This window comes from Sparus aurata, chromosome 21, assembly GCF_900880675.1.
Source record: "Sparus aurata chromosome 21, fSpaAur1.1, whole genome shotgun sequence".
Taxonomy (NCBI): domain Eukaryota; kingdom Metazoa; phylum Chordata; class Actinopteri; order Spariformes; family Sparidae; genus Sparus; species Sparus aurata.
Genome location: NC_044207.1, coordinates 5,386,326 through 5,408,899, shown reverse-complemented (window position 1 = coordinate 5,408,899; position 22,574 = coordinate 5,386,326). Strand labels below are relative to the sequence as shown.

At 40.5% G+C, this 22,574-nt stretch overlaps 1 protein-coding gene across 1 annotated transcript in view; it reads right to left on the bottom strand.

Moving 5' to 3' along the window:
• Positions 1-22,574, bottom strand: part of LOC115573243 (cadherin-6-like) — an 87,204-nt gene that overhangs the window by 29,777 nt on the left and 34,853 nt on the right. Inside the window, exons 3-5 of the mRNA XM_030403943.1 lie at positions 18,348-18,642; positions 14,655-14,774; positions 13,250-13,423 (exon numbers count right to left, since the gene is read on the bottom strand). Coding sequence (XP_030259803.1) covers positions 13,250-13,423; positions 14,655-14,774; positions 18,348-18,642 — 589 coding nt within the window. The remainder of the gene's footprint in view (positions 1-13,249; positions 13,424-14,654; positions 14,775-18,347; positions 18,643-22,574) is intronic.

Below are 22,574 nucleotides of genomic sequence, written 5' to 3'. Positions count from 1 at the left end.
TTGGAATAAGTGCTAACACAGTGTTTTGCCATCAATTTGTTGCAGAGATGAGATGGCTGTTGCTAAGAATTTTCCGCGCTACTGTGAAACAAACGGCTTATGTATGAAAAAGCAGCTCAGATGAGTCACTGGACGGGTTCCAGGCAGGACTAAATTAATACATATTAGAAGTCCCTCTGCTGTATGGACCTTAGGCAGTTTCACATCAGGACACCTTTGTATGTGTGTGTGTGTGTGTGTGTGTGTGTGTGTGTGTGTGTGTGTGTGTGTGTGTGTGTGTGTGTGTACATATGCTCCAGATCAGAGATCTTATGATGTGTATAAACCATTTGAGTGTGTAATTATATAATACTGTGACACAGCAAAGGTCATAGACTCTGCCCTGGTAGCTAGACAGTACTGTACCTGCTACTGTTTTGGTATGTGTATGTGTGTGGAGCTGCTCATGTGTATTCACAATACAAATACATGATCCTAGAGAGGGAGAAACACAACTGCAGATGCTATCACTCACCCTCTTATTTTATTTTATTTTTATCATATATTTTATTGGATAGTGTTCAGTTTACATTTCCAATATGACAGACTAAAATTCTCCATTTTACATTTTTAGGCCGAACAGCTCTTCCAAACTCATACTTTACAAGGTTCCAACGTTCCTGTCCCCCCATGACTCTGATAATGTATATGAAAATGAGTTAATAATAATTTATATACAATATCTATATATAGAAATAAAGTTAGATAATACATAAAATGATTTAAACATAAATAAATAGAACAAAATAAAAAATAAATAAATGAAATCGAATAAATGAGTAGAATATATCAAATAAGAGGACTGACTGTTTTGTAGGAAAAGGTTCGTAGTTGCTGACACCCAGAATGCGGCGACAGATTACCAATATTCGCGAACCGGCAGGAGTTATGAGGGCAAGAGCCCCATTGCAACGGTAATGCATCTGATTGTGTGTTGCGGGCAGATAGCGAGGCATAGGGATGTGAGAAACCTGCAGGCAAGCGCTAAACAAGCCACTAAACTGACATTTCCATAGAAGAAAGCTGGTTTACAAAGACAATCTCTGGTTTTCTAGTGAGACTAAAAATTCTCATAAGAGCCCCTGAGAGTGAACTTTATCTTTTCGAGTATTAAAACAGAGTTAAAAAATGTCACTGTGGAGGTGAGCGTGGTCGAGGCGCAGCTGCGGGAGAGCGACAGAGATGGACAGGGCTCAGGAGAGCAATGACAGGTGAGTGACTGACAGAGCTGGCACTCGGTTACTAATCACTGTCTCCTTTTATATGCAGTGGTGTGCTGAACCTCAGATGGAGGATGCATGGGGGGCAGTCAGGGAGCTGCAGGACGAGTTCGGTCCCCTTGTCTGTAAAATTATGTCTTTGGTGGTTTTGAGTAATAAAAGAGGCTTAAACCCAGAACTGTGTGCTTGGTGTGCTAAGAGAACTCACGGTAGAACGGAAAAGGCTACATTAACGCCCAACGTGACTCGGCAAGCCAGCACACAGCTGAGTGGGCTGTGAGGCTACTCCCCTCACTGTCGGGGGGAGGCCCAGACTGCAGCCCTCAGCCTACTGGCCTCCGCTCGGGGGAGCTTCCAGGCAGTGAAGAAAGCCGTCCTTGACCGGATGGGCTTCTACCCTGAGGATCACTGTCATCAGTTCCGGACCATCCGGCTGGGGTTGGTCCAGGTGGCTGCAGGAAACTATTTTACTGATACCCCGTGTCGGCAAGCTCCTTGATCGGTTGGGCACGGCTTGCTTTTTCACAACTCTGGATTTGGGGCGCCGTTTAGCTCAGTTGGTAGAGCGCGCGTCCCATGTGCCAAGGCTCTGCAGCAGACCTGGGTTCGACTCCCGGCCCGGATCCCTTTGCTGCGTGTCACTCCCCCTCTCTCTCCCCCTGTTTCCTGTCATATCTTCAGCTGACCTATCAATAAAGCCATAAAAGGCCAAACAAAAATATATAAAAAAAAAAAAAAAACTCTGGATTTGACCAAGGGCCACAGGTAGGCTGCTGCGTATGCACATCCTACTCATGGAGCATATAGCAGCAGGTAGCCACGGTGCTCGAGTCACTGCAGCAGGCGGGGCCCACGGCCAACCCAAAGAAGTGTGCGGTTGGACAGGAGGAGGTACGGTATCTGGGATACCACTTGGGTGGTGGGCAGGTGCGTCCCTAGACAAAAAAAGAGGTGAGGTGGTTCTTGGGGCTGGCTGGCTACTACCGGCAGTTCATTCCCCGCTTTGAGGATTTTACAAGACTGATATACAAGATTAGATTTAATTCCTTACAGTAATTCCCTAAGCTATACTCATTCTTTGTGGTGACGTGATGAGGATGAGTTCAAGAGTCTCACAGCCTGAGGAAAGTATCTGCTGTGTAGTCTGGTGGTACGGCAGCGATTACTTCTGTATTTTTGCCAGATGGCAGCAGGGTGAACAAACTGTGGCCGAGGTTGCTGTTGTTGCTTAGTATCCTTTGGGTTCTGTACAGACCCCTCACCTCCCTGATATCACTGATGTTCAGAATGTCTGAATAACTGATCAGTTGGTTTGACAAATTAATCAGTGCCAATAGGACATCAGGATGGTATCAGCCAATAAATCAGCTATTTGCTTGTGAACAGTGAGAAAAGAACTGGAATAGTGAATTTCTGAAAAAAAAAAAAACAACAACCAATCACTGACATACCAGCTACCCAATTAAACCAAACAAAACCAAACCAAACCAAATCAACCCAAACAACACCAAACGAAACTAAATCAACCAGCGAAAACCAACCAACCCAACCCAACCCAACCCAACCCAACCCAAACCAAACCCAAACCAAACAACCAAAGGTAATTTTACTGTACAGAACTTTTGGTAGTCTAGTTATGTACCTCTAACCAAAACACTTCAACAAACAAGTAGAAAAAACCTGAGAAGCTGGAGGTAAAGAGAGCAGGAACAGATTAAATCTCCACACAGTTTTCTTTTTGGCTGGTTGGAGACTGTTTCCTCTCTGCTCTAACACTGACAACATTAATTGGAAATGAATTGACAGGTGTGGACCAAGGTGTGTGTGCGTGTGTGTACTTCTATGTGAAACCCTTTTCTGAACTTGACAACAGGGTTCTGGGTTAGGAGAAAGAAAAAAGAAATGAAAATACAAGAAATATAATGTCTCTGTGTGTGTGTGTGTGTGTGTGTGTGTGTGTGTTAAGTGTGGTGATGATGCCACATGCAAGCTGTTCAGCAGATCCTAGGGTGATCTTGCTTTGCACCCTGCACTTCAGAGGGAAACTGGCTGAATGGTGTTAATGCTGGGTCAAGAGGAGGAGGAAGAAACTGACACTCTGATACACACACTATGACTGAATGAAGCAGAGATGGAGAGGACGAGGGAAAAACAATTAGAAGCTAAAGAGGTGAATACAGAAGGCCAGAGAGCTCAAAAATGAAGGGGAAGCCTTCATGTCAATTCATGAGGATTAGATGAGAGAATGAGTGATGTGATTGAGGCCAACAGAGCAGCAATTTACTTGCTTCTGTTACACTGCTACAGGCCAACACCGCTTATGGACACACACACAAATGCTACCATGTGCCAGCACAGTCTCTTGATGAACAGCTGCCACATCTGCACCAGCTGTTGCTAAGTTTGAAAAACAACTGTTACAATTCATCTACAGTACTAAAGTAAGATTAGCACTAAAAATTTCTGAGATCCACCACACAAACTAGTTCTAATGGATGTAACTGCTGAGCTGCTGGGTCACTGTAATAGCAAAGGAAATACTATTTTGTCTACACAGCTAAGAGCAATTCAACATATTATTAGTAACTATTTTCTTTTTCAAGTACTTCTATGTGGGATTAAAAAACTGAGGTTAAGTCATCATGATCTCAGAAACAGCAGTAGTGAAAATCCAGCTAGTGCTATTGAAGCTTTAGTTCTTATCACAAAATCTTCATCATAATTAACTTTGGACTATGGCTGGCCAAATATATCGATATTATATGGTTAACATGATATTAGACTCAATATGGTCTAAGATTTTGAATATCATTGCTGATATGATTTAAGTGTTGTCTTTTCTGGTTTTAAAGGCTGCATTAGGTTGCACGGTAAAGTAATTGAATTTTCTGAACTTACCAAACTATTTAACTTGTTCTAATACCTGCCTTTACCCACTTAGTTATCATATCCACATTACTCATGATTCCTTCACAGAAATCTCATTGCGCTCATATTTTGGCAAAGTAAGAATAGTCATCCATACAATACTGTTGCAATCTTAAAATGGAGGGATTTTGCCAGAAATATTGTAATATCTAATTTATAGTTTAGGTATTCATAAAGGGCTTTTGAGAAGATTTCAAAATATCAAGATATATTGTGTATTATGATATAGCCTAAAGATATAACAATATCCTTTTTAGGCTGTATTGCCCAGTCTTACTTTGAACCTTTGAATTGAACATTGATGAGAAGTGTTCAGTATACGATGTAAATTTGAAGACCTGCAATTCCATTTATACTTGAAATCTCCCTCTCATCATGAAGATTGTTTAAAATGATTAAATGGCCCCATGGTTAGACTGTTTTCTCAACTGCCTTTTCCAACATCATAAACTAGAATTTGATTGAGCTAAAATTAGAAAAAAACATTATTTCCTCACTGTCTTTAATTACTTCCTCCATTGCTAATATATGACGCCCACAGCAGGGCAGGATTATCCCTCTGTGGGGCCTCAGGGCGAAACTGAAATGTAGGTCATGTGACCTTCTGTTATTTTGCTCTCTCTCTCTTCAGAACTCCATCTGGAACTATAACCTGCCCCATGTTTGCTATGTCAGTTAGGTAAGGTATGATTACCAACAAGTTGCATGTTTTATTAAAGTAATGGGGCTGCATAATATGTATATTATTTCAGCATTGACATCGCAATGTTCACATGTGCAATAGTTACATTGCAAGATATACAATGTCAAGTAAAGCAAATGAACTTTCTTTGTGTTTTTACAGCATTCAAGCATTTGATAGATACTAGCAATGGTATTAACCACGGTTACTTCCAGTGTTGGGTGTAACTGTAATCACATAACTTTTTTCAGTAACTAGTAGTGTAAGGAATTACTGTTCTGAATGGAGTAATCACATTACAATTCGCCAAGCTCGTTGCTTACGTTAAATTGCTAGTTGCATACATCACACACAATGGGCTGGGGGGAGGGGTTGGGGCCGGGGGGCCGTCAAACAGTGATTGGTTGGGGTTTGGCACAAGGTATCTTTCACCATCACCGATTGGTTAGTCGCCACCCGCAAGGGGAGATGGGATAACAATGGCAGCGTCAACAACACGAGCAGAACATGCTGCTGCATGCAACTTGCCTGAAGACCCCCCGCTGCGTAAAGCCACTTTTGACGGTTGGACATACAAACATTACTTTGAATTTGTTGAACGTAAGGAAAATAACTTGACTGTAATGTGCACACTTTGCCCATGTTGGAAACTTCTCTCCACCGCTGCTAACACTACCTCAAACTTAACGAAGCACCTACAGAGACAGCACGCACACACAAAGCTTGTTGCTAAGGAACCATGGAGAAACCTGAATGTAACGAGTAATGTAACTAATTACTTTCTTCAGGGAGTAATCATGTAATGTAAGGCATTACTACTTTTGAGAGTAATGTGTAATGTGTAATATATTACTTTTTTGAGTAATGAGACCCAACACTGGTTACTTCCACCTACTGTGAGATAACTTGCAGATCCTCTATTGAGCTATTCAAGTTATCTGGGTAAGATTCCTGTACTTTTTACACATCATAGTAGTCCAATGCATTGCAGAAAGCAATCATTTTGCAATTTCAATTACTTTCAAATAACGTTCAGCTCTAATTCTAATTGATAATTTTGTTAACAGTGCATTAATTTAGAACTGCAAAGAACCCAAACAACCTTCAAAGATAAAACAAAAGTTTGCTGTCACTTAAAGGTATATTAAGCATTAGCAGGGAAACAGATTTTCAATTCATCGGATTACCCCAAAGTAACTTCCACACAGTAAACTTTTGAAACACCCGAGGGTCTGGGGCCATGGGGTGGTTGTCTGCTTTGCCCTGATGTTGTCTTTAATCACAATGACATATAAAATAAATAAATAATAATTAAACTAAATAATTAAATAACTCAACATCAACTTCTGTTCGAAAATACAGTGCTCTTGTTACACTGCATAATGCGAAGGACATGCTGTCACAAAAAGGTAGTTCTGCTGAAATGTTTCACGGCAAGGGCCGGCTTATTTGGAGTAACCAAACCAACAAAAACCAAAATAATCTCCATGGTAGTGTTGGTTACATGCCCCTCTTAATGATGGTCTGTGCAGAATTATACCACCATCCTCCTGCAACACCCACGTCACAATGCGCATATCAGAATGTCTGGCACACCTCCTCAAGCTCAACCTTCATAAAACTGAACTCCTCTTCATCCCTGGGAAAGACTGCCCTCACATGGACGGTATTGCTTTCATCGACTGCAAGGAACCTGGGTATAATCCTCGACAATGGACTATCCTGCACAACAGCTGGTCATCTCCTACCTCGCTCTCGCTCTGCGCCAAAACCTGTGCAGCGTATCACGAGCGCTGCAGCACGCCTTGTTTTCAATCTAACCCAAATTCTCCCATGTGACCTGTTTAGACTTCACCCCAACCCCACATAGCATGAGGGCCCCCCCCCTAATATCTTGCCCAAGGACACTTTGACATGCAGACCATCAACAATGATTAATTTCTAATAACCACACCTGCCCTCCCATCAATTTCCAGCAAAGTTCAAACCATGAACATAAGATGGCAACATTAAACAGGCTAATCTGCTCTCCCTCTGAACACTATTTTTGATTTCAAAAATTGTTCTGGATATCTGTTATTTCATTATTAGCACGGGCCACAGCGGTTGGTTCTGTTGCCATGGGAATCAGTGCCAGACTAAGGGCACTTCCATGTTCCATAAAATTGTGTTCTTACTTCCGTTTTAGAGCAGAAGTAGGATTACTTTGCTTAACAGCATGTCACAGTTTGGCATCACTAGTCACCTGCTCATTTCTGCTTGCTCTGCCACCAGCCATTCTCACCTAATCAGCCAGCTCCACTCACCTGCTCTCACAGCTGCTACTATTCACTAATCAACTCAGTATCTCTAACCCCAGCTTCACAGACACTCTGTGCCAGATTGTTTTGTCACTTATGCAAGATTTTCCTCAGACCGTTTTCCTGTTGCCGACCTGGTAACCGCACCCACCTTCTGTCTCCGGCTTTGAGATTTTCTGCTGCATCCTTGGTAACTGTTTTGCCTGTGGCTACGTGGCATAACCTTTCCACCACAACGCTACAGAGTGTGTGTTCCAGTCAGTTTGCGTGAGACTCTCACTGTGTTGCAACATTTGCAATTGCGTAAGCACCATGTGATCCACCTGTTGGCTTTCTGATCTTCTGCCTTCAAGACCACCTTGACTGCCTACTCCTGCCTGGTACTGTAGCCTGAGGTTGTACTGAACAGTATGTGTGTTTGGGCTGAATTTCACTGCTGACTCGCTGGCTTTCCAGCCTGATTTAGCCTGCCATATGAGTTGGTCCACCAGAGACTTCTTGAGGAGACTTTTCTGTATTATTACTTGTTTTGCGCTGTTCCTGCTGAGTTTTGTCATTAGATACCGTAACCAACTATTCCTGGTATCTTGCATGCTGCAACTGGGTCAGAACACAGCCTGCTACACACTGTCGGCTTTACTTTATTTAATTTAACTCAAATTTTGATTGATAATTGATTTTTTAAAATCAGGAGTGTTTTGAATAGCGCCTTTTTCCTATTAATTTTTTTTGCTACAAGTTGTTGGCTATAAGAAGCCTTGCCGCCGCAAAGTGGGTGAGTTTGCTGCTATATGTAAATTTACTCTACAGACAAATAATGTTAGCAATATTTACCTGAACAAAATATCACGAAAACTTTGATATTGTTTGCTGATGCTGCTCATTTTCCCTGATTTCGGATTTGATTCTTGCTCAAACATGCAACGCCACCACCCTGATCTCCTTGTTGAGAAAGCAGCTAATGCTAACATAACTCAACCAGCAGCAGTGAAAAGTTTTACACTAACATGATTTCATATTAGTTCAATGGTCCTGTGAATTCTTCCAGAACTGTTCTGTTTTCTAATGGTTTGGACTTTTGCCAGTTTTTGTGATGGCTTATGTAGACAATGACGAGTTAGCCAGTGTGTTTCTTAGAAGAGGCACCATGCTAAGACTTTATGCACTTCATCTAAGTATGTGTCAAATTCTGTGAAACTTACACTAAACCCTCTTTTTTTTTTTTTTTTTTTTTACAGGCATTTTGTTTTCTTCAGTTAGAAAAATATCGTGACATACTTATGAAAGTCGTGCAATACATCGCTGTATGGTGATCAAATCTGTATCTTGGGCCATGAATTGCTCATCATATCGTGAGGTACCTCTAATCATTAATAGCTGTTGTTCAATCCATAGCCTGCCCCCTTCTAAAGCACTACAGCAGGAGTCTTGAGAGTTTGTGCCTCTTGGTACAACATTGTGATTACAGGTTAATATGTTTAATTAAGAAGGCTTTTCAGAAGAATTAACGTCACTTGGACTCATTCCGCCCGACCCACACAGCTGGTGAAATAATTTTCCACAGAAGTGTTTCATTCCTCCGGCAGAAAGGGCTGGAATTTTAAAAAGTTCAACATGCTCCGAGTGAACAGGGCTCCTGCTCTGAAGAACAGGATGAGTCATAGTTTGGTAGAATCTTGACTAAAGCTGCTGCTACAGTGACATTTCAGCTGAGCACAAAGATTTACTGATTGGTAACAGTCATTATAAGCAGATACGTCTGTCACAGTTCTGCATTTTATAGTCACATGCTCACATCTGCCTGCCCAGTCAACCAGTCACTCCTACCTAATCAAACCGACTCCACTCACCTGGTCTCACAGCTGCAGCTCCATACTAGCCCAGTATATAAACCCCAGACTCAAAGACACTCATTGCCAGTTAATTTCTTTGATTCCCTATGTGTTTCTGTAATCCTGACTTTTTTGGAAATGTATGCTGGCATTAAATATCACTTAAGCTATCCTGCTGCCTTGCCATTCTTTTGCTTTTGTGTCCAACACCCATGTATCTGACTTACCAGCTTTGACAGAATGAACTGGCCAGTCATGGACCCACGACCCAGCATATGGTTTGTTTAAACTCTATGAACTGTCATATGCCCTTCTGTGCATCAAAGGTTGTTTAAATGCACAAGTGGCCTAGCTCAGTCGAAGGAGTATGGACAGGAAGCAATATGGCATGCAGGGAGGTGTCATCCAAACCTTGGCTACCTACATGGACTAAAGACTTTTTAAGCACCCAGGATTGTCTCGGCTGATTCTCATCGACTAGCCACCAGCCTGCTGACCTGCTGCCCAGCTGCCCATCGTCATTGCTGTTTGTCTTCACTGCTGCCAAGCCAAACCAGCCAAGATGAAGCTTGCGTTTAGTGGCAACTTTCACTTCATTCAAATGAGCTGCTCGTCGTCGCTGCTCGTCGTCGCTGCTGCCGAGGTGCTCGTCGTCGCCGCTTCCGAGCGGCTCGTTGTCGCCGCTGCCGAGCTGCTCGTCGTCACTGCCCAGTTCCGCAGAGCCTTCACCACCCAGCTGATGCCCCTCTGGTTCTCAGTGACGGGGGTCCTGGCTAACACCTCTCCAGTTCCAGTGATGGGCGGTCCTGGCTGATGTCTCCCCTGGGTCGGCCAAAGTCTAATCCAACTCTGTTTCTCTGTTGGCAGCCCAACTGATTCCTGTTTCTATTCTTCGGTCTACACCCCTCTTAGTAACTTGCCAGCAGTTACAAAACTTGCAGTAAGTGGCAACTTTCGCTTGCCTCTGATGTGATATTCATCCAAGTACACTTAATCTACTTGCCCCATGCTGATGGAAATTCAGGTGAAGTTTTGTAGTCCACAAAACATTGATGAAGCTTCACAGCAAAACAGTGCTGCAGTATTCTAAACAAGTGAAGTAGCTGGGGACATGTTTTCAAAATGACCACCTCTCCATACAGTTTGTCTGGTCTCTGGAAGCCCTGAGATCCCAAGTTGAAACAGGTGAGCTCTATGGAGCCATTTGTTTTGTTTTTTACATTTTAAAAACAAGTCCTTTTTTGGAGAATGCTGCACAACTGTTTTGCTATGAAGATCCAGAAGTGTTTTATGGACTACACAACTTCACTCAACTTTCCAAAGGCATGGGGGTAAATATATAATGACTGAAATTTTCTTTCAGGTTAACTTTTTTTCTATTAAATTGTCATACAGGGATGAAACTGGCCTTAGCTACTGATCACTGCTCTTGTCTTTGTTTTGACCTTTTCACGGGTTTATTGGATAGGACAGCTGAAGAGTGACAGGAAACAGGATGAGAGAGAGAGAGGGAATGACATGTAGCAAAGGGCCATAACCGAACCAGCCGAGCCACTGCGGCAAGGACACAGCATCTACACATGGGCACATGCTTTACCAACTGAGATGTTGGGGCATCCTCTAACCCTGCTCTTTGACCATTTTATTGCAAGGGGACCTCTGGATCCTCTGCCACTGACCACTGGTTAATTTTAAACAAGAATCCTGAAATATCTTTGATGAAGGTTCCCATTCATCCAGGTCATGGTAATTCTAAGTGCTGTATGTAGGCAACTGGATGTGTTTCAGTTGAGAAACAACTGAAATTTGTCAAGTTGTCTACGATGTCTTCATCTGGCATGGACTCTGATCTTGGCTTGGATGCCTGACCCCTACTTTGGATGTTCCACAGTTTCTTGGACTCTCCAACATCTTTACTCTCTCCCTCTGCCACTTCTCAGTGTTGTTTACTCTCCTGGCAGGATTGGGGTCCACATGTAGAGTCTTGAGTGACATGAACTGGTCTGTGCCTTTGCATTTGGCTCCCTTTTCCAAACTGTCTAATCGATGGACACGGATAAGGGAAGAAAGCCACATACAATCCCTAACCTAACACGTGAGATTCTGTCAGACAGTGAGGGCTTGTATCTTGAATTAGCAGTAGTGGCTTCCAGCTACCTCTGACTTTCTGACAGTTATTTGAAACATTACGAAAATCACAATTTGGCCGAGAGCAAAATTGCAGAACTTTTAATTTTTTGATAAAGGTAAACTGTGTGACAAACAGGATTATAATTAAGTACTGTAGTGCTGCAGATATTTCCTGTCCCACAAATGTTGTTATCCAGATGTAAGAAAACACATTTGATTGCTATAGACACCAACAAATGTCATCAGGATTTAAAATCTTTTCAGTGAAATTGTGCTTCAAAAATGATCATGAATAGTGTCACAATATCTGTAAAAAAAAAATCGCAATTTTTAACCATATGATGCATCCCCTGTCTTCGCCATACATAACAGGCTGCTATCTACATTACATTCTATAATCTCATCATGCAGCTCAACAGGGCAGTTTGTGGCTTAAAATAAAGGAATTGGTTAGCTATACAACACATTTAATATGGCAGATTTTGCTACCTAAATAAACATTGATGGTACAGATTGGATAAAAATAAACTTTTGAAAATGTTGCTTGAATACCAACTATCTTTATTGGTTTGTTCCTTCACTGCTGTTGATGTGATATATACATCAGAAAACTCAAACAACACTAACATCTGTCCCTGTATTGTTTTTGCCAGTGGGGCTTCTGTAGTTGTCCACAGCTGAAAAAGCTGAACCATCAACAACTTGATTGGAGTGGCAAACAATTGTGCTTGTTCAAGAGGGAGAGAGGCTGCTTTCTCCCTCCTTCTTGCTGATGCCAACCATTGTTATTCTATTGAAAACAATGGAGGTGGTGGTGTCCACCACCCAATGGCCCTTTTCACACAGAGATTCTGCATTACCCCACAGTGCAGTTTCGCCAATTTGCTGCATTTTTTTGTTCACACAGAACCAAGCAGCTCCGTCATAAAGCTGCACCAGTGAGTCAATTCATACAGCATGTTGGTGCCACAACCAAAAAATGCTAGACGGTACATATGATGACGTTGAGATTTGTTTTTTTTTTGTTTTTTTTGCCAACATGTCTGCTCCAGTATCCACCTGTGAATCTAAACATGTACTGGCCAACTGCTTATAATCATATGGATTTGTTTTTAAAGTGTTGTGGTTGAAAACCTGACCCACCACACATCCTGGAAAGTGACAAAGACACGTTTTTTGCCCTAAATTACAAAATCTACATCAGTAAACTATGGATGCTGTCTGACTCTCTCACTCGTGGGGAGGATGCTGTTTTACTAGGGGAAAGTTCGCTAAAGTCTCGGTCGGGAGCGCTGATCATTTAGTGATTTCAAAAAAACTTTCCACATTACTGTTGTATGTTCCTGTAATGTTGCTTTGTGGGACATTTCTCTTTATTTGATGAGTGAAGGATCTGTTTAGCTGTCAGACTGTGAACACCATCACACTGACACACATTTGCTCTGCACCGCCGCCTTTCCATTCACACGGACGCCAGCTCGCCTCCGCTGCGGCTCTGATCCTACCTCCAGCGCATCAGAGCCGCAGCGAAACTGACCCCCTCTCTGGATCTGAAACTTTCACACAGAGGATGATGCGGACAACTTAACCCTTGCAGACCTGCATCAAGGTAATATCCATTTATTGCAGGACTATACACAGAAGCCCCAAAAAGCCTATCTCTCCAGCTTTTATTGAGGACTAAGATTTGGTTGAAAATTACAGCTGATTCCACTTCAGGTTGAACTAATACAACTTCAAACACCGTCTGCTGCTGTCAGTCTGAATAGTTCTGAATTCATTAAAATTAATGAGGGACATTTTTCATTGTGATAGCAATTTTAACTCTACTAACATAAGGAATAAGTAAGTAATAAGATTACTTTGGAGACATCTGATTTGTGGATATAAATTTAGTGACATTTTAGTTTTTCTGTGACTTTCCACATTTAGTCTGTTTGTTCATTTCAAAGTTAACAACATGTTACAATCTTTTATTGTAACATTGTTGTGTTTCTCCAAAATATGAAGAAACACAACACTGCTATCCTTCCTTCTTCTGCTTGTGAACTGTTTAATTAATGTGAGCGTGTGACTCAGTGTTTCATCATTTGTCCTGCTTTAATGCTATGATCTTACTCTGAGTGAAGCGGGGAGGGTTGTCGTTGACATCAGTGAGGCTAATGTTAACCGTAGTGGTTCCAGTGAGTCCTCCTCTCTGTCCGGCCATATCTTTAGCTTCGATAACCACCTGGTAGTGCTCCCTCTGCTCGCGGTCCATGTCAGCAGGACCCAAGGCTGTATGGATGACACCTGAACAAAAACAACACATGCCTTTGTTTAAATTCTGCTCTTGGTCTGTGTTCATCAACAGCGTCCCCTTTACCAGAATATTTAACCCTATATACCTGTTTTTGTCCCACCTACAGTTCATCACATTTGCAGTCATTACATGAGACAGTTTGACAGAGGCTGGGGTTCAGTGGGCTTTTTTTACCCATCCTAATGTTTGTTCGGTATATTACTTAAGATTTTAATTAAATCAAACCACATGTTTGATAATACATGTTTATGATCAGAATTTCTTTTTGCAATAGTAATCAAATGTATTTACATTTTTTACAGTTGAACAGTATCTATGTAGACTTCAGCAATAGTCATTGATATCAACCTCGCTGTGTGCTGTTAGCTCATAGCAGAGTTAGCAGTAACTTCATATTCATGAAAAACAGAAGACACTAAAATACCTACTACTACTGCTGCTACTTCACATTAAAAGCATCTCACTTCCTGTCAACAACCAGAGAATGCGGACTATCATTGCTGCTTAATCCATAATTAATTAATAATCCAGTAATCTGACCATGGCCCTGACTTCTCTAAATGTTAGAGACAAACAGATGAGCAGAGAGTGGGAGATTACTGCACTGATGATCTAAATGGATGGCCAACTTTAGAAAGTACATGCAGTAAGATAAAGCAAGGGCTGAGCTGTGGTTTTAATCTGTCATAGCACATTTTACCACAAGCCTCTTTTTTCAGTGTAGTGAGAACATTACTGTGCAGGGCAAAGGTGCACAAAGCATGTATTTACTTTTCATCGCATGTTCTTTCGATCTTTTCATGTTGATAATAACAACCGTATTAGCTACAATTAGAGCTAAAACAAGGAAGGGCATACTAGTCCTGCCTGACGAAACACGCCAAGTTGGGAATGAGACTCAAAAAAATGTTTTTCTTACAAGTAGGGCCTTTCAGATAGCAGTCTAAAATTCTGGAATATGTTAATTTGCTATTTTACAGATTCGGATTGTAAAGCTGATTTCAGTTCCATTGCTGTGTGCCCAGTGCAAAAACAGGTCTGTGGCATTTGTTAATACAAGACTAGATTAAAGCAACACACAACACAATGCCAGTCTGCTTTAACCCTTGTAAAGTCTTTGTATTGTGTTTACTCCCCTCATTATTTGATAACTACCAGCCACCAGGTTTTCACCTTTTGTATATGCGTGTGTCATCATCACTCGAAGGATGTCAAACATACCTGTGTTTGGGTCCACAGAGAAGTATGGGTGTCCTTGGCTGATGCTGTAGATCAATTTGGCACTATTCCCATACATGCTGTCATCAGCATCTGTAGCTGTCACCTGGATCACTGATGTACCTGAGATAAACATTAACATGATGATTACGGACAAATATCACTAGATCTCTGTTATCCCTATAATGCTTTAAAGGGCAATTCCACTAATTTTACACATTATAGTGAGTATACAGGTCTTGGGAGAACTACTACATATGTCAGAAAAGTAATTCCCATGAGTTGTCTGGGGATATCACAGGGGGATCAGTTAGGGGAAACTTTTTTTGACTGATCCCTCTCATTTGTAATACAATTGTGCATCTCTGTTCCACAATGCTATAAACCAAATTTAATGTGGATTGAGTCAAAATTGAAAGATAAGATGGCACAGTGTTTTTGACCGTATGCTAGTTAATACAAATCCAATATGGCAGACCTATATGCTCCAACACAATTTTTTTTATAGAGTAGTATCCCTTGGACCTATGTTTCAATTTTCAAGTCAGTGGACTTACTGTGTTTCTTTGGGAAATGTTTCAGTTATCCAATTTTATTAAGTTAATTATAGCTGCACCTTGTGGCTGATATGCGTGGAAGCATTTGCACACCATTTCCATTACCTGGTCAAAATTTTGTTTCAATTGTTATGATAGCATTACCAAGTCAGCCTGAAGATGTTTAAATTTTTGTGTCTGTGTAGCCACATTTGTTTGTTTTTAACCCTCCCGCTGTCTTCGGGTCAGAAATGACCCAAACTGTCTTTAAAAGCAGAGAAAAAAAGTGGTCGTGGTCACACTCTCAGATTGCCTTGTTGGTTTATGTAGTTTACATTTGACTATTATTGGAAGCGCCTTCAGTAAATTGCATTCAAAACCACTTTCTGTGTATTTGTGATACCTACTTGGGCTCTTGATAAAAAAAACTAAAATATTGTTTACTACCTTTGCAATGCCTTAAGTAGTGATGATGATGATGGTAATGATAATGATAATGATGGCATTTAAAATAAAATGAAATTGCTTTATTTTAGATCTTTAGTGAGGGGGGGTCATTTTTGACCAGGAGGACAAGGGGCATATACAGAATGTTAAGACAAATGCAAGGTTAAGCAGGTGAAAGCACTCTTCAAATTTAACAAGAAAAATCACTCCCTCTTACAACACCCAAATAGCACTTGAGACTTTGGTTACGAATCACTCCAGATTATGTATACGAAAGATATGAAGATCCATGATTTAGTTATTTTTTTGGCAACCCCCTATGTGTTTTTTTTGTTGTTGTTCTAGACTTTCTTTTGTATAGCTAATTCCAACCTTAGCTTGAAGATATCTACCAAGTTCATGATGTTTGGACTAATGGGTCATGAGTTATGGCCAATTTATTTTTAAAGCCACAATTTTTCCGAAGACAGTTTGATCGATAGTGGCCATGTTATTACCCATCTTTTTAATCTATAATGTGCGGACAAGCAACTGTACAGGGCCATCCACACCGAGATCAGTAACTAGGCTATAACAATAACAATCTAAACAGCAGCATGAAGACTGTGCTGTGCAACTGTGTCTGCAGCTTAGGAAAATGAATATTGATGGATAACATGGATATGATGACCTTAAAAGTTCCTACTTAAAGTCATTCAAATAGTAGTTTCTTTTTTATCAGTTACTATAATAACTATAAGAACTTGACCATAATAAATGGCAACAATCACAGTATTGTATCAAAATCACAGTATCCCAATTTATCCCAAAAAGTTATTCATTCTAATACATCGAAATGTATTATTTTCTATAGGTTTACTAACTACTAAAACCATGCACATTGTGCTAAATACAATGGATTTTATCTGTTTTTACAATGTAGCCTCATTCTGCACTCTACAGTATTCACATTCCATCAGCCCATTACGTGATGTGACATTTCCGCTCTCTGTGGCTATGGCACATATTAGCTAGTTTCGCCCCATCATCTGAAGAACAATAACCCTTAAAAATACAATTTGGTGTATTTGAACAGTTTTACAGTTACCTATAGTTCCCTCAAACAATGTAGCAAAGATGCACAACAGATGGGATTTAGATGTGGGTCTACACAATACCGACTAAAAATAAGTAGTTATATGCTGTATATTTGCACCACTGCTTAAAGTTATATCTCAAATTAATCTGGGTATACCACACTCTGCCACAGCTGAATAACAGCAATATCCACACTGCCTTTGAGCAGGGTGTAAACCTATACCTCAGACTGTGTATGTCTCATTTAAAGGCTTATGCAAGTACAAATAGTAAATTAACGTTACACCTTGTTAGTTTATCTAGCTTAGTTCACAGAAGAGCTGTTATAGTTAAATATCAGCCAAAGTCATATTTACATTCCGTAAGACTACATACATCCACTTTCTGTGGGACAACCAGCCATACAGACAGCACCACTTTGCCATTGTTGAGCCAGTCCTGTCATCAGGATTTTACTGCCATCATCAGGATTCCAGTTCTCTGCTTCTACAGTTATGAAGTGCAGCCCAGGTCCACCAAGGACAAGTGCCAGGCTTTGAAGCCAATTTTGTAGTTGCCAAACCATGTAATTACATAATCATGTGATGCACTAGGACCAAAAATACTTTGTAACTAGTAACTTATTGAAAGAACACTATTCCAAAACAGTAGATTTAGATTTATTTAGAGTGTCACAACCTCCAGGAAATGACTTGCTTCATGGTAGAATTTGAGCAAATTGGTCCAATAAAATTTGCAAAGCCGCACAATTAAATTATTTTGTCTCCATTCAAAATAGCTGGGTGCTAAATTGTAAGTTATCCGATTTGTTTAGCAAAAGTCTCTAATGCTCATGCTCTATGGCCCCACAATGTGAAAGCTACATGGAAGACACTTGAGTCATTTGGCTTAATGTGCCACTGAGCATCTGTCATTGAAAAACATCTCCCTTGTTGTGTCCATGTGTATAATTATAAGGTCCTTAGTGTAGCCCACCCTTTTATCGCTACAGCAAGCAGCAGACAGCTCATATGACAGGAATAACATGTATATAATACACTAGTTCAGAGTAAGTGACACACATGAAGATGCACACATACTTTTTTTGACTCCAGTGTAATCTGCATGTAATCTGATAATTTGCCTGCAGTGATACCACTGCAGTGATGTCACTAAATTACATTGTGGGCAATGTAGGCCCCAGATTTTTTGGAAAAGAGGAAAAAATGGGTAATAACTCTGGTTACATTTGATCAATTATTATCAAACTGTTTCTAATGAGTCCAATAGTGTTATAGGGACGCAATTCTAATCCAGTAAACTGCTTCTCAAACTCTGGTGCCTAAATTACCCAAAATGCAATTTAGCCACTGAGTGACATCACTACACGCAAGTTATCAGGTTTCATTTGGCTTCCTCTGGGCACACAAAGACTTAATACTACTTTTTTCACATATGTGGTAGTATTTCCCAACATATGTGAACACACTTGAATGTGTAAAATTGGTGGAGTTGCCCTTTAATGATAAAAAAACAAAAACAAAAACAAAATAATGGTTAGAACAGTCAAGGTTGGATGAAATTATACAGAGAGAACAATGAAAACCATCCTAACTCTCTTCCTGTAACATCAGAGTCTCATGAGAGCTGTCCTTACCAATGTCAGACCTCTCTGGTACACTGCCGGTATAAACTTCTTTGCTGAACTGAGGCTCATTATCATTGATGTCATGGAGTTTGACCTTGAACTCGGTCTCAGGCTCCAGCTTATGTCCCGTCCTTTTATTAACCACTGTGGCTTTTAGGATATAAAAAGCCTTCTCTTCACGATCCAGGCGACGAGTGGCGTGCAGGTCACCATTATTCTCATCAATGACAAAGATGGTGCCGGCCCCCTCACCCGACAGAACGTACTTGACTAAGCCATTGCCATGATCCTGGTCCGACTGGAGCTGCAGATGGACAAACGAAAAAAAACATGTAATAATCATCCTCTGAATGACAGTTACATAACATGCTTCAGTAACAGAGAGGTTGGCATACCATATCTCTACACCACTATTTACAGTACAATACAGTATATTGTTAAGGTCAGTGCTGGGGAAGCTACTTTGCAAGTGTAGCTTGAAAAACTACATGTAGTTCAGCCTGGCAATAGTTTGAACAAACTACATTTCTACCCCTGGAGAAATGTAGTTTGTAAAACTACTACTAAAACAAGTAGCTTTATTATACTTATTATACTCATTTGACTCAGTGTTAAATAAATCTACATATGGTGTATATGAAACAAAATGTAAAAGCCTACAAGAAATTCACATGCCAGCAGAAATATGCCTCTCAACTCAAGCTTTATTTTTAAAGAACAAAACCTGACATTCTGGTCAACATAACAGGAACTTCAGAGGCACTAACACTTAGGCACTAGAACTAGATGTCAGGGCAGAATCGCTTGTTGACACGACACATGAGCAGTCTCTCAAAGTTTTTATCAGACAGCTGGTTCGTTTGGCACTAAAAACATCTTTACCAACACTAAAAAGCTGCTCACATGCTGCACTGGCTGGGACACCAGTGTTTAACTTCATAAACACTTTGGACTTTTTGGGTAGAGATTTGAAAGTATGCCAGTCAAAGGAGATATTACTCAGACAGTAAATTCCCCCTACATAGGCTTGTTCAAACCGTGCACATGCTCTGATTTTATCATATGAGAGGCTGCTCATCAATTGCACTTCTCTTTCTTGAATATCAATGATTTTTTCATATGCAGTCAAACAGAGTTGTTGACGGGACAGATGATTGTAAAATGGTAGGGCAGAGGGTCCAGCAGCCAATGATCATATCCCATTCCCTCACCAAAGAGGAGTACCACTAGTTATTATTTGTCAGAAAGTGGTGCGCCTGGCTCTTTAAGGGACAACACTCTGATTGGTTTAATTTGTGTTCTGCCCAAAGCATACCCATGACTAATTCATAGTTTAAATACAACCTTGTTGTGCCATGTGTTGCGTTTAACCATTTAACAAGCAAAATGGACTTGGACAAACCTTAAATGCCCTCATGCTTTGCACTTTTGACCATCTGCTATAGACCACCTAAATAGGGCTCCTTATGTTACAGTGACCTGTATCGCTGTTCATGCTAATATCCGTAGTATGGCTTTTGATGCTAATATCCATGCTAATGCTCTCAATACTAGTATCCATGCTTTCCCTGTCCATGCTGATGATGTTAAGCTTGCTAGAATGGCATTCTGGTTGCCATTGCAATGGACCATATCCACACCTCCGTTGTCTGTTTAAAAAAGAATGTTAACCATTATAAAGGAAGTAACACTGGCTAGACTGGGGCTTTAAACACTGACCTGTACTGTATGTTTATTTGATCCCAATTGATCATACACATTATAAATCTACTACTACCCTGAGCAGTTTGACAGCTGTCTATGTTTTTAGTGGAGTGAAATTAATCAATGCAATGAGCGGATGCATGCATGTACAGTGCTACTCTGTGCCAGAGAACCACATGTAATTCTACATCTCTATTACAGACATGGTGTTTTGTACTTGCCATGTTTACTTTAGTTGGTCTAACTTTTAACCGAATAAAGTTTCCTTCTGCCTTGTGTATGAAGAGAGCTTTTTGATTGTAAATGGATGTAGAGAGAAGGAGAACAGACAGGCCAATGGCAGACAGTGACAGGTTTATAAACGAAAGACGCAAAGTAGAGCGAAGACAGAAACAAAAAAGAAAGACCATGCGTCAGCTCAAGACTGAGAAACAACAGAAGAATATTCTGAAGGTAAAAAGCCCAGCTGAAGATGAAGAGATCGCAGCAGAAAGCCTGAGTTTTTATTGTGCCTGAAGGACTAAACATCTATCGGAACTGCTGTAAGTCTGCTGCTTTCACTCTGATAGCCGCAGCAATAACATGGCTTACTCTCTCTTGCCTCTTGTCTTTGTCTACATCTCTCTACCACGGGTGACTTGCTCTTCACCTTTCATCCCTTCATCCATGCTTTACTCCTTCAGGCCAGTTGTAAGGGTGAAGCATTTGTGTGTGTGTGTGTGTGTGTGTGTGTGTGTGTGTGTGTGTGTTACAAGCGCTGACTTGGATTTAACAAAATTCTATTTTTTTAAATCATCATATCCAAATCAGATTCATACAGTGATTTACCTTACAGTTATATGAAGGCTATGATCTGATGTACTAAAGAACTGAACTGTTGTCTTAGCCATTGATGGACATCCTTATTGGACACCCCAAACCAACCTACTGTGATGCAGATTAGGCAAACCCTACACTGTTAAACATACGTGTAACCCTAATCATAAAAATGGTTAGAATAAGTGATAAATTCACCCAGAAATGAAAAGTCATTGTCATACCAATGGAAAATGAGATTAGGTTTCTGCAAAACATTTCCGGAGCTTCACAACAAAACAGACATGCAACATTCTCCTAAAAAAGTGCAGTAGCTGGGGACTTGTTTTAAAAGGTAAAATAAATAAATAAATAAAATAAAAAGGGCCAAAACCCCCCGATAAAATGACACCATAAAGCTTGTCCAGAATAAACCAAGTCTCTAGATCCTGAATTAGTTTTCAAAGATGCTGTTTACACCTTCGGCATGTGGTCAAACTCATGCACCCTCTTCTATTGAGGCTTCTGGAAACTTGTATTACTGGGTGGGCTGTATGGGGCCAGGGTCAGGTTTTGTTTTGTTTTTTTACATTTGAGAATGTCTCCCCAGTTGCTTTAGTTGTCTATGGGGAATGCTGCAACACTGTTTTACTCTGAAGTTACAGAAATGTTTTGTGGACTATGACACGTTGACAACTGACTTTTCATCAGCATGGGGTTGAGTATATAATGAATGAATTCTCATTTGTTGAGTATCCTTTAAGCATTTGGGTTTCCCTGACTGTATGTTTAGTATTTATCATTTCATAGACAGGGCGGAAAACTTTGGAAAATGCAGCAAAAATATGAAAGCAGAGCTCCAAACTGTCAGCCGCCCGAATACCAGAGACTAAATCTCTAAGATCAGCTGGCCTGTTAGCTGATTCCCCTCCATTTTACAAGCAGCTACATCCAATGTTCTGCTCTACAAGGCAGAACAGATAATGTATGTCTGACAACTCCAGGTGTAGTTGCTTTGGTAGGCTAATTATCTTTTAAATAATCTGATTATGACTGTTACAACAGTATACTGGCTATAAATTATTTCTGTTGTAAAGTTAACATGCAACAATTGCATGAATTGCAGTGATATAAAGCTTGCTAGCAGCTCTGTGATTTCATGGGTAGGTAAACAAAATTACCTGAAAGTCAGAGGGTTACTGAGGTCCTTTGTGAAACCTACACCAATGTTAAAATCATCACTAATTTGTATATGTGAGCCAATGTTTAGATAATGCCATTGTTAAGTTATTGCCATCTGAAGACACAATGGCCATTGTTCAGCAAATGTTCTCAAAGCTACCTATAAGCAACTTTTCTCTGGGACAACAAATCTTTGGAGGAACTACCTGTGTTCTAAATTAACTTCATGGCACATCTTTTCACTTGTGATTAAGCACATAATTGCCACATTTGTACTTTGCACTTCTGAATTTCTGCAGATAAATAAAGAGCTTGGAACCAAATCTGTGCTTTGTAAATCTGAAAACAATGAGAAAAACTCCCAAACATTGTCTTGCTTACTTCTGAAATATTGATTCACACTGGTACAGAGCTGATGAAGGGTAGACAGAAATTTTCATGTTAACTATACAATAAGTACATACTGCTATATGTAAAAATGCACATAATGCTAATGCTTGTGTGACTATACAATGCCGTCAGAGAAATAGTAGCTGTCAGTTTCACCTTTACACA